General features: G+C 39.4%; 1 protein-coding gene across 1 annotated transcript in view; it reads right to left on the minus strand.

Annotated features, from left to right (window-relative positions):
- Positions 1-18914, minus strand: part of KAT14 (lysine acetyltransferase 14) — a 62912-nt gene extending 43998 nt beyond the window's left edge. Inside the window, exons 1-5 of the mRNA XM_083357539.1 lie at positions 18666-18914; positions 13914-14436; positions 10502-10620; positions 4271-4392; positions 1708-1889 (exon numbers count right to left, since the gene is read on the minus strand). Of these exons, the coding sequence (XP_083213665.1) occupies positions 1708-1889; positions 4271-4392; positions 10502-10620; positions 13914-14169 (679 nt within the window). The 5' untranslated portion in view covers positions 14170-14436; positions 18666-18914. The remainder of the gene's footprint in view (positions 1-1707; positions 1890-4270; positions 4393-10501; positions 10621-13913; positions 14437-18665) is intronic.
- Positions 18915-19330: the final 416 nt, after the last annotated feature.

Raw genomic sequence — 19330 nt, forward strand, 5'->3', positions numbered from 1 at the left:
AGCCAAGTTTACATGCGTATATGCTTGCTTACTTTAAATCAAAGTGAGCAATATTCTGCTGATCGAGAGGCTGATATTTAATAATGTGTAGGAGAGAACCAAAAAAAAAGGATGGTTTAGCGATGGTGCAAAATGAACGAGAACAGGTATATCAATGAGGTTGGCCATTCCTGGATATATATTTTTCTTATGTGGTCAACTGCATTAAATCTATTTTAGGATTGCACTATATTTTTAATTTTTCCTACATGAAAATAAAGATAAAAAATAATTCACTGGTGCAGACAGAAGATACAAGAACATTTGCAGGAATCTAGAATCTAGTAAGAATGAACAGATAAGAACGAACAGATAAGGAGACTTAAAAAATAGCTTCTATCATGAAAAAGGGCCCGGGGTGGCATTATATCTGGAATTATATCGGTCTAGTCTAACAAAAAGAAGGACTGGGTTGACACGATAGCAGTATTTCAATATTCGAGGGGCTGTCACAGAATAGGGGGGTTGGCCACCAAAGCACCTGAGGGTAAAACACAAGTAATAGATGGGAGTTTATCAGTGATATTGTAAGAGCCTGCCCCAGCTGTCCCTCTCAGGAAAGCATGACTCTTGGCTCCATGTGTTTAATCAAAAGAACTTTCACTGAGAAGTAGTGGTTGCAGTAAAGCCAAGCGGAATCTAACATTCCTGAGCAAAGCAACAAGCTATTCTTCCCATTTTGAATTCCCAATCCCCTGACCAGTGTGCACCAGCAGCCAATACAGTGCCACAAGATTGTTTTAGCATAGGACAGATAATGGTTCATCTTTGAGGCACAGTGTCCTTGGCATCAGGCTGGAACTGGCTGGGAAGAAGTCTGTCTGTCTCATCTCCCTAATTCCCAAGCAGCTTCAGTGTTACAGCAAAAGCGAAAGTATGTTTCCTCAGAGGCCTCCTCCCCCTCCACAAAAATGGCAGGGCACCTGAAAAAGGGAACCTGATAGATATCCAACTATTAATTAATTAATTAGAACAATTGATTAGTGGAATGGCTTACCTCCAGAAGTTGTAGGTACTCCATCACTGGAAGTTTTTAAAAGCGATTGGACGACCATTTCCCAAATGACATAGGGTCTCCTGACTGAGCAGAGGGTTGGACTAGAAGACTCCAAGGTCCCTTCCAACCCTATTATTCTGTACAGATAAGTCTTCAACTTACGACCACTACTGAGATCAAAATTTCTGATGCTAAGCAAGGCAATTGTTAAGTTGCCCGATTTTACATTTTTTCCTTGCCATAGTTGTTAAGTGAATCATTGCAGTTGTTGAATTAGTAACACAGCTGTAAAGTGAATCTGGCTTTGCCACTGACTTTGCTTGTATAAAGTTGCAAAAGGTGATCACATGAGACTGGGACACTGCAACCGTCATAAATATGAACCAGTTGCCAAGCATCTGAATTTTGGCAACTGGCCATAAGCAATGGCCATAAGCATGAAAAACAGTCATATTTCACTTTGTTCAGTGCCATTATAACTTTGAATGAAGTGTTGTAAGTTGAGGACTACCAGTATTTTGTATCTTTATATTGTGATGCATAAAATTTACTCTCAATTAAATTTTCAAAGCTTGCACACATTCCTCTTCCACTCCCCAAAATGCCTACGAACCTAGGCTTAGCTTGAATCTTGAAATACACTGATTTATATGCAGTTCATAAAGCCCTACCTTTTGCTTTTAGAGAAGACACAGAAAGTTTCTCTCCTTCAGGCTTCATCGTAGGGGGCCTATTGTGAACAAGTTTCCACCATCCTGGTTCTCCAAATTCCTGAGCCCCTGAGCGAAAATACAGAGGGCTTCCCACAGAAAGGCAACCAGCAACAGTGCTCCACCATGTAGATGTCTTCTTTCTAAACAATTAGAAAGGATTAAGGAGTTTAGCATTATGATTTTTAAATAACACCTTAATATACTGCTGAAAAAAAATAAAGGGAACACAAAATAAGACATCCTACTATTAAATACAGTACATTGTGTTGTTTAAGTGTTCCCTTTATTTTTTTGAGCAGTATATAACATTTATACCAACATCTAATAACACGAAGCTTTATAAACTACAAGCATTATTCAATAGCCTTGTTTAATAACCACTAATTCAGCGGCTATCCAAAGTCATGACGGTGCTAAACAAGTGGTATTCACAACCGGTCCTCAAAGTTCCAATTGCCCCAGGATCCCTCTAGTCACGTGACTGCACTCACGGTGCTTGGCAACTATTTGCTACCTCCCTTGCTGGCTTCCCACAAAGTCAATGTGGAAGCTTGAAAGGAAGTTTGCAAGTTGCTTTTGTGAGTTGCTTGCACCCTTGCGGCTTTTTCTCCTGAGGAATCTGGCTACAATGTGTAAAGGATCCCAGGGATCTTGTACTCCATAGCATGTGTGTGCCCATAACATCCCCGTCTAGTGGCAGCCACCTGCACATCCTCCCCCACCTGGTAGCAGCTACCCCTGGTCCTGCCATACATTGCAATGCAGCAGCTTCTTATCCCATCTACTAGCATGCTTGCGGGCTGGCTGCCTTGGACTTGCAACTTCCTGCCAGCTTCCCCACTGATTTGGCTTATTGGCAACCAGCAAGAAACTGTGAGCATTCCCTGCTTAATGACAGCAAGGGGGACTGCAGGGTTTGCCATCACTAAGCCATGCAGTCATGTGAGATCACACTTTATGACTGCACTGATTAGCAACAGAAATTCTAATCCCAATTACAATCATTAACCAATGTCAATCTGTAATACCTATTTCTGTTGTCCTCCAGTTCCTAAGTACCTGGCATTGAGTCCTTCAGATCAAAATTAACCTGTGAAGTTAACTTCTATGGTAAATCATAGTATTTCTAACATGTCAATTATTAGGTGAATTCACCGATTTCTTCTTTAAAAGACACACAGGAATCCAAAAGATAGTAAAAAGGTTTTCCTGAACTTTCTAATTTTAAATCTATTAAAATATGAAATATACATGCTAAAATGGATGTCCGATTCCTTATTTCTGTCTCTATGTGCTTTTTAATATCTAGAGGTAGTTCTCACTTAACAGCCACAATTGAAATGTGCAATTCTGCCATTAATTCAGTTAGGTGAAATATCACATGACTGCCACAAACCTACTTTTGCAGTTATTAAGCAAATCACTCAGTCTTTAAGCAAGACATCACATGGCCACGAAATAAAATTTCACTGTTCCACTGACTTTGCTTGTTGGAAGTTGGCTGAGAAGAGTCCAAATGGCAATCATATGACCATGGGACATGACCAGCATAAATACAAGGACTGGTTGTAAAGTTACTTTTTCTATGCTTTCATAACTTTGAATGATCTCTAAATAGGGTAGATGTTAAATGATGACCACCTGCAATTTTTTTATTCTAACAACTACTCCTAAATTATTATTATAGGCTTACTAAAAATTGTTAAATTCTGTAGAAGGAATTCTGGAAAATTTCTAGTTGCTGATCCATATCTAGACAAGAAAACGTATTTTAACTCAACATACTGCTATTCCACACTTTTCATCAATGGTACCTGTACTGCAATTTTTCAAATAATAAAAATTCATCGTTTAATATTTTAAATAAACAGAAAAGTGAACACCATACTCCACACAGATTCTCCAACCAAAAGGTTGCTTTGCTGTTTTAAAAAAATTCATTCACCCATAATGGAATGTGCTTTGGGGTTTTTAAAATATAATGCAGTATAAACTCACTTTGTTTAATTAACTAATTAGGACACAGGTGTCAAATATGAACAAACTGATTAAATTGGACAGTAGACCTGTGACAATTTGCATACATTATGTCAATTTCCTGTTGCTGAATATTAATCCATTCCATGCTATTAAGTCCACTGAATTGAGAGCCAATACACTGAGATTTCATGTACCATATATTTAAGAAAGCTACAATAATTGAAAGTATAGCAACTATAAGCAGGCAATTACTATGAAAATATCAGAGCATTTTATTTTACTAGGATTATTGGTGTACTAGAGATTTCCTTGAATTGTATTTGGTTAACATTTCAACTACTTGACATGACATAGTTGTAAAAACAAGAATGACTTTATGATTATGCTTTACAAAGTTTTTTTTTAATATGCTTTGCAAGTTCTGAAGCTTCTGTCCCTTCTCTCTCCCAAGAATTAAAAATAATATTACTGAAACTATTTTCCAGATTAACAGTATTTAAATTATCATACTACTTGTATACAATATACTTGTAACAATTACCTGTTTCCTAGTAGATAACTCCAGTGTTTTTCAATAAAAGCGCAAATGTCTTCTTTCCATCGGAAATAACCTTGCCGACCAGTTCCTTCTAGAGACAGATTATACATAGCCAGCATGACAACCTGTTTTACAAACAGAAATGCTAATATTAACACCTTAAAATTTAACTCCTTACGTATAAAAACGTTCTAAATCTTCTAAACTTGGTATCATAAAACTTAAAAATTCCCAGGGATGAATTACTGATGCAAATTCTACATTCAATTTCCCAATTTAATAATATCCCAAGCCACAGAAAACCCAAACATTCATCTTCCAAAAGCTCAGAAGTATTTCTAAATGTCATGATAAACACATTCCTGATTTTTGTCCCTTCCTTCCCCTATTGCCAGATAATAAAATAAAAATATTCTGAAGTAATTGGCAGAAGTGATCTTTGAAAATTCCTGGAGGATTGGTGAGATGCCAAAAAACAACAACAACCCAACAACAGCAGACTCCCAATATTACAAAAGGAAAGAGAAATAGTATGGATGCAATAAGGCAGGGGTGTCAAATTGCCGGCCTGCGGGCCGGTTGCATTCTACGGAGGCCACGCCCACCCCAGCTCCGGCAATGCAAAAAAAGTCATGATACATCATGACACATCACGTGACGTGGTGAGTTTGACACCCATGCAATAAGGTATTTGATAAGATCTCTTGTGATATTTGGAGAAGCTAAATATGAGTTAGATGTACCTCAACTTACAACAGTTGATTTAGTGACTGTTTGAAGTAAAAAAAAAGGCACTGGAAGTTACAATGGCACTGATTTATGACCATTTTTCAGGACCCCCATGGTAACATGCTCAAAATTAGCATGTTGTTGCAATGTCCTGGGATCATGTGATCATCTTTTGTGACCTTCTGACAAGCAAAATGAATGGGGAAGTATGATTCATTCAACAACCGTGTTACCAATTTAATAATTGCAGTGATTCACTTAACAACTGTGGCAAGGAAGGTTGTAAAATTGGGCAAAACTCACTTAACAACAGAAATTTTGAACTCAATTGTGGTCGTGCGTTCAGGACTACTTGTACAGTCAAATGGATTTGTTTGTGTTGGTTGACAGATACATCCATAGAATGTTCATAAATGGATTTAAATTATTAAGTCCTTCCTGTAGATTCTCCTCTAAAAGATTAGCCAAGAGCCAATTTTTTTCTTTTTTCTCTAAGCAATTCTTAAATTTAGTTAACAGTCCAAGTATTTTTCTTTCAGACACTTTTTAATCTTATGGCTGGGCCAGCTCATTCTTTATTCCTTGCTGTCTTCATGGTCATATAAAATTTAAGGGAACAGATTATTCTTTGTTTCTAGGCATCCTGCCAGTTTCTGAGTCATTATTGTTAGTGTTCTGTGCTCTGATTCTCCACTAGGTGTCAGTAATTGTTCATTTTCCAGTTTTTTCAGACAAAAAATATTATTGTTATATATTTTTTATAATTTCATTAAAACCCTTTTAGGTGTAGTCTTAGCAGTTTTTTTTAAGTTTCTATTTGTCCAAACTGTAGTATTTTAAATTTAATTTCAGTCTATTTCCTTCCCCCTTAGTATTAATTCACCACTTCCATCTATGAGGGAATGGGGATGTAATTCCCCCCCCTTCACTTTTGGAGGTTTTCTTGCTTTGGGGGTCTTTCCCAAGGATTCAGTTAGTAGATAGAAAAGATCGATACTCTCACCAGTTCCAAGCATGCTGTTCTTGTTCATGCTCTTGGGACTTTGGCTGCAGGTAGCTTGGGCTAGATGCTGATGCCATGTTAGCCTTTCTCCTGTCGGGTCAAAGGGCTTTCCCCGGATCAAACGAAATGACCATCACCGTTTGTGATCAACGGAGTGCCCCTCCTTCATGGTCACCGGGGCAACTTCAGACCCATTTAGGGTCCCCCTTGCAGGACGAAACTGGCCGAGGAGCTTCGTTATCCCGTGGCCTTGCACTAAGGCACAAAACCACATAGAGGCGGCAAGCAAGGAAGAGATTCTCGTTGACTGCGGGGGGGGGGGCACAGCCCTCCCGTTTGATCCAAGGAAGCCCTCCAAACTGGCAGGGGAAAGATTGGCCGCATTCGTGTAGCCAGTCTGAAGCTGCTGACAACAGAAGACAACAAGCACTAGCAAGCAATTTTACAGCAACGTAGATGAAACTAGGTGACACCCGATGCTCTCTTTATGATTTTAAGACCTTTTCCTGAAAATCTGCCCAAAGCACTCCCCCCCCAGATGAAAGAATGAATTTCTACCCCATTCCTTCAGAAAAGAAAAGCGGCTAATTAATTACTTGGGGAAAATGGCAAAACCTATAAGACTTATTTTATTTGGAATTTTATATATATAACAGATACACACACACACACATATTACTTTGGCCACCTAATGAGAAGGAAGGACTCAATGGAGAAGAGCCTAATGCTTTGAAAGGTTGAGGGCAAGAGAAGAATGGGACGACAGAGAATGAGGTGGCTGGATGGAGTCACTGAAGCAGTAGGCGTGAGCCTAAATGGACTCCAGAAGATGGTAGAGGAAAGGAAGGCCTGGAGGAACGTTGTCCATGGGGTCGCAATGGGTCAGACATGACCGCAACTAACAATATACATACATACATACATACATACATACATAAAAATAAATCTTGAAAATTCTGCCATAAGTGGACTGATCATTCCTTTGATTTTTTTTTGTTTTCTACATGTTGAAAAATCTTTCTTTTTTATTATTTTTGACATTCTTTGCAAGTCTCAGTTCATACTGAGCCTTAACTTCCTTGACTTCATCTTTGTAGATGATATACAAGGATACTTATGTGCTGGTATTCTGCCTTAGTTATGTGTCCCTCTTTCCATTTTTTATATTTTTAAAATACTTTTTTATACTCATAGTATACTTTATGCATTAGCGTATAGGCATCTGAGTCCTTTTATGCCTGGCCCTTGGTACGCTTCCTACGTCTTCTGCTTTATGCCTGATTTTTCCTCCTTCCCCTAATTCTCCACCTCGTTTCATTGGTTGTCTTGGGATTTATGCTTGGGATTAGGTCCTAAAGATCCTAAAGATTGGACATCTTCCCCCTTAGTTTTAGTTAAAAGCCCTTCAGATAACCTAAGCCAGTCATTTTCCAAATACATTCTTCCTGGTTATTATGAGGTGCAGTCCATCTCTTACCAGAAACCGTTGCTATATGTAATGGAGACCATGAATTAAGAATCCGAAGTCATCTCTTAATCCAGTGATTTATTTCTAAAATTCTTTGTTCCCTAAATGGATATTGACCTTTTGTTGTAAATACAGATGAAAACACCACCTGTGCTCATAACTCTTTTTTTTTTGCCAATCTGCTCATAGTCTCTTGATATTGTTTTCAGGTTCATTGTTCTGTCATTTGTCCCCATATGAAACAGAAGAAAGGGATAGTAATCTGTGGGTTTATTTTAGTAAGGCTCTCAACCACATGATTTTTGCTCCAGGGACATACCTCCCTAGATTGATTGCCCAGTCTACAGACTACTGATTACGCTCCCCTGAGAATTGAATCTCTTATCACCAACACTTGGGTTTTTTTTCCTTGGGAAACTCTGGGCTACTTTTTTTCCTGTCTCAGGAACACTTGATGATATCCTTTCTCCAGATGTGCGCATGATTTCTTCCAGGGGAAGGATATGAAATTGATTGCTCAGCTCCAATGGGGCTGCACTGGACTGGGCTACAAAAGGCACCAGGGACAATGCTCATTGTTTTTTTCTATGAGTGAAATGTTGCCATCAATCTGTCTCTAAAGGTACAGGCTCATTTCTTCTGGTAGTTGTTTGTTCCTTATTCAGTTTGCATACAGCCTTCTTCCTTTGGCTGGAGTTTCTTGGTTCAGTCTCAGAGTGGCTAGAGTTGACTCTAGACCAGACATGTCAAACTCGCAATGTCACGTGACATCGAACAACCCATCGGGACGGTTTTGTCATCGCCAGCAATGGGGTGGGCATGGCTTCTGGATGACGCATCCGGCCCACAGGCCGGCAGTTTGACACCCCTGCTCTAGACCGTTTACTTTTTCTTTAAGTAATTCACTTAGTTTATAGTTGATATTTGTAATTTGGGTCTTCTATAAGCATGGGTACATAAAAGTAACGTATTATGGAAATCACAAGAGCATCAGTCTCTTTTTCCATGTTTATGCTTCTTTTCATGATTAGTTCATTTGAACATTAAATATTTCAGAAGTTTTTGAAATGTTCAAAATTATAAGATTTTTCCAAATATTAAAAAAATAAATCAATTTTTAAAATTTTAAATGGTTTCAAAATTTCATTTTTATTTTTAAATTTTTAAAGGATTTTTCAAAAATGTTACCAATTCTAGAAATTCATGTAAAAATAAAAATCATTTTCAAAATTCCCAAAAATTTACAAGATTTTTTTTAATTTAAACTAAAAATATATAATCTTAAATGTTAGTCTTTTAGAATAATAGAAGAATTGAATAATACAGTGGAGGTTTTCTAGTTCAATCCAGTGCTCATGCAGGAGGCCCTATATCATTTTATTTATTTATTTATTATGAGACTTATATGCCACACTATCTCCCGAAGGACTCAGGGCGGCTAACAATAAAATACAGAATACAAATATTAAAAAACTTAAACTATCACAAAGCCCCACTAAAACCAATAAAAACGTTAAAAACATAATTAAAAACCCTTATCATCAGTCCAGGTCGGCCTGTTGGAAAAGGTATGTCTTGAGGTCACGACGAAAGGACCAGAGATCTGGGGCCATCCGGAGCTCCCGGGGGAGCTGATTCCACAAGGCAGGTGCCCCCACAGAGAAGGCCCTCCCCCTGGGGGTCGCCAACCAACATTGTCTGGCGGATGGCACCCTGAGGAGGCCCTCTCTGTGTGAGCGCACAGGGCGATGGGAAGTCGTTCCTGGCAGCAGACGGTTCTGCAAGTAACCCGGGCCTAATCACTGTCCAATCTCTTCTTAAAACTGTCAGGGATGGAGTACCCACAACTTCTGAAGGCAAGCTGATCCACTGGTTAATTGTTCTCACTGTCAGGAAATTTCTCCTTAGATTTAAGAGTTCTTACTTTTCTTTTGGTCTCTCCTGTGGCTAACATTGAAGTAAAACTTAAATGCAAGTGATGTTGCCCTATAGATGTACTTTATAATACACAGATGTATTAAAAATGACAGATGAATAAAAGATGAAAGAAAAATAAAATGTCAGCTGAAAAGAAAAATATAGCATCTCAGCTGACAATAAAAAAGAAATATCAGCTTGTAGTTAGTATACAAGAAAAGTAGAAATGTAGTAGTTTGCAATAATACATAAAAAGTTTCAAAAATGTTGTAGTCTTTGTAGTTTGTAACCCACACAAAAACATAATTGCAGGTAAATAGAATCATTAGTGTCTTATTGCAGTTTAGAGCACAGTTTAGTAATCCTGCTAAATTAGTTTACAATTCATTAATATTTTGCAGTCTTGCTTTGTGGTTTGTGTAAACAGTCTTGCTTTAAAACAGCCAGAGTCTACAGTGGAAGCAGAGCCTTGTAGTGTAAACAATGTCTTGTATAAAGGACCATTCAGTTTTCTCAGGATCATTCAATATATAGAAAAATTCATATTCAATTCATTCAAGGTCATTTAGTTCATATAAAATATAAAGTACAGTTCAGATATTTTAATCCCTACAGTGAGGGGAAAAAATATTTGATCCCCTGCTGATTTTGTACATTTGCCCGCTGATAAAGAAATGATCAGTCTATATTTTTTAATGGTAGGTTTATTTTAAAAGTGAGAGACAGAATAGATGGAAATTTTATGGATTTATTTATAGATAAGAGATGGGATATGGGATAAAAGTGAGATAGAAGACAGATAAAAATGTCTGTAACCTTAGAGGGGGGTGAAGAATCACTAAATTTCATTATAGTTGTGATAAAGGCTAGAAGTAACTTCTTTATATATTTCTTTTCTCTTTCTAATTTTCTCATTTTTTTTCTTGTACTACTTTTTTCTATTCTCCTTTCTTTATACATGCCCCCCCACACGCACACATATGAAAAGAAACATTGTTTACTGAAAAGGGTGTTGAAAGAAATAATTTAAAAAACTCTTCTAATGTAAACGTATAAAGAAATTTGAACTATTTTATCATTACATTATTTAAATCGTATTAATTAGCTTGCTACTTACTTGCTGCCATGTTAGCTTCAACCGTTCAAACTGCTCCTTCCCATCCTCTGAGCAATCAGAGCAAGTAAACTTGAAAAAGTTATCACCTTTAAGACAGGTTATCTGCTCTCTTGTATGACCTGTAAATAAATAAAAATCAGTCCTTTTTTCTCCACAAAAACAGTGTAAGTCACATCATTATGAAGTATTTTACAAAGTTTTTTTTTCCTCAATCATGTCTGATTCTTGGAGATTGCCTAGACCAGGGGTAGGCAACCTTGGCTCTTTTATGACTCGTGCACGTCAATTCCCAGAATTCCTGAGCCAGTCAGGAATTCTGGGAGTTGACATCCAAGAGTCATAAAAGAGCCAAGGTTGCCTCCCCCGGGCCTAGACAAATCCCTGCAATTTTCTTGGCAAATTTTTTCCAGAAGTAATTTGCTATTGTCTCCTTCACAGGCCTGAGAAAAAGTGACTAGCTCAAGGTGACACAGCTGGCATTATGCCAAAGGCAGGACTAGAATTCATGGTCTCCCTGTTTCTACCTGATGCCTTAACCATTATCTCATACTGGCTCTCCTCATATATATTACTTGATTCCAATTGTAATGTTCTCTATTTTAGCCCTGGGAAGGAGGTAAACCGCTTCTGAAAATCCTTGCCAAGAAAATTACAGGGACTTATCCAGGCAGCCTCCAAGAGTCAGACATGATAGAATGGAAGAAAAAAAATTCCTTTTAATATACTTTGTGTCTAAGATGGGATTAGAATTCAAGGTGTCTTGAGTCTAGCTTGATATTTTAACCACTGTACCAAACTGGCTCTCTCACAAAATAGCTATGGTACCTGAGAATAAAATGTAACAAATAAGAGATACAATGGTCTTCAAACAGAAATCTTGGCATCTATACTTTCTTATCAATCGAATAGAATACACAAAACATATACTAGATGCTACTATGTAATATTTATTTAACGTCTTTACATGTTATGTAAAACATTTCAATTAAAAGATTCCATCCTGAAAATAGCCACTTGATGTTTCATGCTCCAAACCAATCACTTTTGTTTGGGAGTGATATACTACAATCGGAACAAATCATGCTACTTAAGTATTTCAAATGTCCAAGCATGAAGCCAAGCTATTATTCTTTGGTTTGTACTTTTTTTCAAACTTTTGACAACTTAAGCTAAAATTGATTGTGTCCTTGCTGTTCCTGATTTAAACTTTTCTGAGAGCCTGGTATGAAGCGTGAAGATAGAAACAGTTAATCATGTGGTCAATCAGAAGACAATTCTTAATAGTGCTTAACTATTTCTCTCTCAGTTACATGATAGTCAGCCTTTGTGGGAAATTAATAAGATTTTCTAAAGCAATGTACACCAGCGGATGCAATTAAAATATGGATGGGTGAGAGGGATGAATGGAATTTGTAAAGATTAATTTGTGTGTTTTTTCTGCTCAAAATGTGTTGTTAATGATGTGGTTCTCATCTTCAAAAATGAAAGGAAGAAAAAAAGAACAGACCCAGGAAACTACAGACCAATCAGACTACCCTATCTTCCCTCAATACCAGGAAAGATACTGGAAAAAATAATAAAACAACAGATCTGCAAACAGATCTAGAAACAAAGTGATAACTAGAAGCCAGGATGGGTTTGTTAAAAACAGATCATGACAAACCAACCTTATTCCATTCTTTAACAAAATGACTAAATTAGTAGACCAGCAAAATGCTGTGGACACAGCATACTTAGATTTCAGCAAGGCATTCAACAAAGTAGACTACAGCCTACTTCTTGGTAAACTAGAAAAATGTAGGATAGGTAGCATCACGACCAGACAGATTTGTAACTGGCTGGCAAACCGTACTCAACGAGTAGTCCTCAATGGCACTACATCTACATGGAGGGAAGCAAGCAGTGGGGTACCACAAGGTTTCATCTTAGGCCCAGTACTCTTCAATATCTTCATAAATGACTTAGATGAGGGAAATGAAGGGGAACTCATCAAATATGCAGATGACACCAAACTGACAGGAGTAGCCAACACCTGAGAAGACAAACTCAGGATCCAAAAAGATCTTGACACACTTGAACAATGGGCCCTATCAAATATCATGAAATTTATTGTGGAGAAAAGCAAGATTTTATCCCTAGGCAGGAAAAACCAAAGGTACAAGTACAGATTAGGTGAAAACTGGCTCAAAAACTATAATTGTAAGAGAGACCTTGGAGTCCTAGTGGATGATCACTTAAACACGAGCCAGCAGTATACAGCAGCAACCCAAAAAAACTAATACAATCCTTGGTTGTATAAACAGAGGCATAGAATCAAAATCATGTGAAGTATTAGTACTGCTTTATAAAGGCCTAGTAAGGCCGCACCTGCATGCAGTTTTGATCACCACATTACAAAAAAGATGTTGAGACTTTGGAAACAGTGCAAAGAAGAGCAAGTAAAATGATTAAAAGCCTGGAGATTAAAACATATGGCAGGAAACCCTATACCATTTCAGACAAATGGCTGTCCGGTCTCTTCTTAAAAATTTCCAGTGTTGGAGCATTGTTTCAGGAGGTAGGTTGTTCCACTGATTGTTCTATCACAGGGGTGTCAAACTCAATTTCATTGAGGGCCACATCAGCATTGCGGTTGTCCTCAGCGGGGGGCAGGGGGGTATGACCAGGGTGGGCGTGACCTACTGGGTGGGCGTGGCTGGAGTGCATATGGCCTACTGGGTGGGCGTGGCCAGCTCTACATCGTTCGTATCAAGGGTGCCTATGGGGGCCTGGGCAGGAGTGGGACAGATCTGAGGGTCTCTGGCAGAAGGAGGGTCTCTGGGCCAGGGCCAAGGCCGTGGGGGCTGTTCCCTCACTGTTTCCAGGATGGCTTCACGGGCCACATGAAACCACTTCGCGGGCCGGATCCGGCCCACGGGCCTTGTGTTTGACATGTCTGCTCTATCAGGAAATTTCTCCTTAGTTCTAGGTTGCTTCTCTCTTTGGTTAGTTTCCATCTTTTGCTTCTTGTCCTGCCTGCACGTGCTTTGAATAGCTTGATTCCCTCTTCTATGTGGCAGCCCCTGAGATACTGGAACACTGCTATCATGTCACCCCTCATCCTTCTCTTCATTAAACTAGACATACCCAATTTATTTCTGTCTTCAGAGGACTAGGATATGTCATTTATTTTGGAGTAAGCATAAATGATTTCAATGTTGTTTACTTCAAGATCTCCAGGCTTCTGCAGTTCATACAAAGCTAATTGATCATTTCTAAGGAACACCAGGTGGTTAAAGCAGAATACATAAACTTGTGTTAAGACACTACTCTATATGGACATGTGTGCTTATGTGCAAAACAGAATAAAAACTGTAAGTTTGAGGAACTCCAATTCACAAAGGACACAGTATAAAGAATTAAGAAGTCTTACTTGTTGGCAACCATTTTTGACATCTTTCACAGTAGTACGATAACTCCTCTGTCCAAGATGTATCTCCTTCATCACTATTCACAGAATCCCCGCTTTGATCATGGCTCAAATCCACTGATGCCTGATCTTCAGATTCTACTATAAGAAGAGTCTCTCCTTCTACTTCCCCTTCTTCCAGCCCTTCTGAAGGAGATGTTCTTGTAGCTTCATCATCATGACAAGTCATCATGTCACTCATGTATGTATTTTTATCCATTACGCCTATGGAGAATTATTTTCACTATAGAAAAATGTTTTCTTCTAATATTTAAAAAGAATAATGATTGACTTGGTAAATATAATAAAATTATGTAACGGAAAATTATAATGATAATTCTTTTCACGCTTCGGATTTTCTTGCTGTTAGCATTTTGCTACTTTCTGTTTCAAGTTGTAAGGCCAAAGTAGTATGCTTATCTAAAAGATTATAATGTTCCTTGTATTTCTGTCTCTCAAGATCTCTGTACACACCTTCATGTAACCTCTGAAAGATATAATATCATTAAAACATTGGAAAATATCCATCGTACTTAAGAATACTTTAAAACTAATATATATTGCAATGTAGGTTTTCATCAGATATGCATAATTATAATTATACAATATTAATTAGATTATAGATTCTTAAAAATACTTATGAAAAAAATATACAATAAGCAAAAAATACAATAGCCCTTGACTTATGACCATAAATGGGATCAAACTTCCATCACTAAGCAACATGGTCATAAACAAGATGTCACACAGCTCTAAATGAGATCCTTTCAATAAGAAGGGTGGGGGGGAGGCCCAGCATAGGTTACGTGCAAACTGGGGGGTGCTGCAGTATGCCACAAGCACAGATAGGCTGGGAAAGAATATGCTTGGCTCAGGGGCTTCTTGATGTGGTACAGTGAAAGATGCCTGAGTCATAGTGCTGCATAAAGTTGCAACCATCCCTGGAAGCTTTAGCCATCTCAAGCTATTGCAATTATAAGTGCAGGCAGACTGCCAAGAGCCCAAAGTCTGATCGTGTGACTGCAAGGGCACTTCAATGGCTATAACTTCGGGCATAGGTTGTAAGTTTCTTCATTTTGGGCCATCATAAGTTTGAATGGTCATTGAACAAGTGGTCATATGTAGAGGACTACTTCTACTCATATACAGGTAGTTCTCAACTTACAAGCACAATTGACATCAAAATTTCCATTGCTAAGAAGGTGGTTAAGTGACTTGGATGTGATTTTATGATCTTTTTTTTGCCCCAGTTGTTAAGCGATTCACTGCAGTTAACTGAATACTATGGTCATTAAATGAATACAGCTTCCTCTACTGACTTTGTCGGAAGCCAGCTGGGAAGGTCACAAATGATGATCACATGACTCTGAGACACTGGAACAGATGCCAGTTTGCAAGTGTTCAAATTCTGATCACATGACAATGGGGATGCTGCAAACAGTTGTTAAATACAAGGACTTTTCTCAGTGCCATTGTAACTTTGAAAGTTTGCTCAACAAATGGTTGTAAGCAGTGGTGGTATTCAAATATGTGAACAACCGGTTCTCTGTGTGGATGCCGCTTCCGGAAGTCCATTCTGGGCCTGCGCAACAAAAAATTAGCTACCGGTTCTGCCAAAGTGGTGCAAACCGGCTGATTCCCACCACTGGTTTTAAGTAAAGAACTATAGTCAACTTAAAACCAATTATTTATTGACTGTTCAAAGTTACAGTGGACCCTCCCAAAGCTACTTATGACTTAGTTCCAAAGTTATGACTTTTGCAGCACCCCTGCAGTCGCTTGCCCTTACGACTGGCTGCAAGGATCTGCAGCACCACCCTGTTTATCTCCCCATTGGGTCCTGAAGGGCTTGGGCCTGCATCCCATTCCTTCAGGCCCCAACCTCTTCACTTACCTTTTGAAGATCTCTGGAGCTCAAGTTAGGGAAGCAAAACAGACCTCATTGTGTCTGGGCTGCATGGCATGATTCCAGGAGCAGCCACCATTTTCAAAGCACCCACTATTCAGGGCAGCTTCCCTAAAAATGGCTACCACTTCCTGGATTGCACCATGTAGCCCAGGAACAATGAGGCCTGCTTTGCTTCCCTAACACAAACTCCAAAGATCTTTGAAAAGTGCACAATGGGTGACGTGGGATAAGCACAATTTGGGTCTGTGGGTGGGAAACAGACCCAAGGCCTGTGGGGACCCCAAGAGCAGGAAGCAGAGCACAGGATGCCTCAGGGGATGGGGGGGACCTTGGGAGGCTCAGGGAAGGATGCACTATGTCTCCCAGGGCCTCCTCCTGGGCCCCAAGTCCACTTAATGACCTCACTGGGAAAAGCACGGAAGTGGAATTGTAAGGCTCCATTTGGATTGTCGTTTGAGGACTATCTGTTAGGCGAAGCATCACATGACCACACTATTTAGCAACAGCAGTTTTGGTAGTCCTGGTTGCAGTTGTTGGGCCAGGACAATGCTATTATTAGATGAGGTTCTCATGTTTATCCTGCCATGACATGCTCCCCTTCACTTATAACTTCCCCAGCCCAGCTCCCCTCATCTCTGCCTTTTTGGTCACTCTGCACTCCACTGCCCTTGCTGCCTGACACCTCCGCAATCCCCACATAATCTCTGCCATCTTCTTCCTCCCACTGAGGTTGGGTAGGGTGCAAGGTGCAAAGACAAAAGACAGCAGTGGTGGAGGGCAGAGTTAGAGGGGAAATTGGGCAAGTGAGGAGAGTTGAAGGGCATACGGCAGTCATAAAGGCAGACAGGCTACCAAATGTCTGAATTTTGATCACATGACCATAGAGGCACTGCAAGGGCTATAACTTTTGAAGATCAGTCATGAATATTGGTTGGGAAGCTATTCCATTGAATTTGGGGCAGCTACTAATCCTGGACAATATACCTGATCCTCTCATTTCCTGTCAGTCCCACCATATCTCCCTAGTGGAGTACTGTTAACAGTTTCTCTAGGTTAGAATATAATATCTATGCAAAATATTTTTTCTTCCATTAAATCATGGAAACTGCTTGGACAGACCTGCAGTTTTCTTGACAAAGTTTTTCAGAAGTGATTTCCCATTGTCCCCTTCCTAGGGCGGAGAGAAAACAACAACCACAAGACTGTGGGATGCTGCAATAATATGGGATTTGCCTAACAAAGTGACTGGCAAAACTGTGTCATAAGTTGGCACATAAAGGTCAGGACTATGAAACGTAGAGATGGAGTTGCTGGTCCCAGTTGCCATCAATAAGTGAGAACTATTTGTAAAAACCTCAGCTTCACTTGTGGGAAATCAGAAACTAAAAGACTATTTAACAGAAAAATGAAACTTGTACTATTACTATTAAAAATAAAAAATTAAAGTAGTACTAATACTATTATGTATTGCTTTAACAAGAAACCAGAGAAAAAAAGAAATGTTAGCAACAAAAGGATGAACTAAAAATAAGACTGAAGTTGATTATTTATTACCTATATTATACTTACTATACTTATTATAGGGACGCGGTGGTTCAGTGGGTTAGGACGCTGAGCTTGTCGATCTGAAGGTTGGCAGTTTGGTGGGTCGAATCCCGAGTGCCGCATAACAGAGTGAATGCCTGTTACTCGTCCCAGCTTCTGCCAACCTAGCAGTTCGAAAGCACGTAAAAATGCAAGTAGAAAAATAGGGACCACTACGGTGGGAAGGTAACAGCGTTCCGTGCGCCTTTGGCGTCTAGTCATGCCGGCCACATGACCACGGAATGTCCTTGGACAAGCGCTGGCTCTTCGGCTTTGAAACGGAGATGAGCACCGGCCCCTAGAGTCAGAAACGACTAGCACGCATGTGCGGGGGAACCTTTACCTTACCTTTATACTTATTATACAGGTCCAGTTTTTGAGAAACGGATACCAACTTTCCAGGGAATTTTTCAGTTTCCTATAAACTTTTATGAAGATTCCATTTAGCAGTCATTGACTCAAACTTCTCCTTCTCTAACATTGTTTAATTCTCAAAATGCTTAAATAGAATTAACTTGGGGAACCATGCTGTTTTAATGTTACTTTCTTCTTCTGCATGGAACTGAGGGTAAGCCATTGTAAATGATACCCCTAACCAAAAGCAAAAAATGTAAACACAAAGATACAAGTTTTGACTTGCTTTTTAGAAGATACCTTAATTAGGAAGACGATAACTGCTTGTTTAGATTTCCAGGAAGAAAACAAAAACCTTACAACCCAGCCTTCAGGTTGCGCAAAAGTCAAACGGTTTTTCCCAGTCCAAATTCAATATAAGCCTTAGAACAGGGGGTCTTCAAACCTGGCCCTTTGATGACTTGTGGACTTCAACTCCCAGAATTCCTCAGCCAGGTACACTGGCTGAGGAATTCTGGGAGTTGAAGTCCACAAGTCACAAAAGGGCCAAGTTTGAAGACCCCTGCCTTAGAATGTACTAACATATATTTAGAAACTCCCTTACTTTTCTTCACAGAAGAGGGATTGGAAGGAGAAAATTTTGAATGCGTTTTTTTTTCTTGGAAAGAGAAACGACGGAATTACACATACTTCAAGAAAAAAAAACTTTTTGCAGCTTCCCTAGTGTACAGCAATATAAAACCGCAGATCCCTCCACAGTTTTTCTATGGAACTGCTATTACCTCTGACCCGAGAGAGAAAGAAAAATGGCTCCCAAAATCAACGAGGAAGCAGGAGCTTGTAATGTATGAGAAACCTTTTGACGTTACCTCTCTGAGACGTCTCTGTTGGACGTGGACACCAACGATAGCTCCGCCCGACAGAAGGACAGAAACTCCCAGGGCTGCCTTAGAAGCCGCCGACATGACACAACGTAGCGCCACAACTTCCCACAAGAGCAAGCGTGAAAACAATCCACACCATTGCAGACAAGCGGCTAGGAGCATGCGCGCCTACGCGGACGTCCCCATGTGTTCTATTTTCCGCGCATGCTCGATGGGTTTGACTGGCGCGCGTGGCTGGGGTCCTTTCTTTCTGGAGGGCGTGCTTTCTTTCAAGAGATAGAACGTTGACCCTCATTCTTTTGAGCAGGGGTCGGCAACCTCGGCTCTTTTATGACTCGTGGACTTCAACTCCCAGAATTCCTGAGCCAGCTATGCTGGCTCAGGAATTCTGGGAGTTGAAGTCCACGAGTCATAAAAGAGCCGAGGTTGCCGACCCCTGCTTTTGAGTAATTTTGGAGACTTCGTTTTTACATTGATAGAAGGAAAAGATGGAGCCCATTTGTCGGCAAGTAGCATTTTTTTTTAAAAAAAAATGAGGAATAAGATTGCAGCAAAAATACTTTTCATGGAATCTGTGATTTTAATTTTCTGCTGAGAAATCTAGAAAGAAAAATAATACGTCTGATGGAATAATGAAATTATTTCAGATA

Source organism: Vipera ursinii (assembly GCF_947247035.1).
Source record: "Vipera ursinii genome assembly, chromosome: 3".
Taxonomy (NCBI): Eukaryota; Metazoa; Chordata; class Lepidosauria; order Squamata; family Viperidae; genus Vipera; species Vipera ursinii.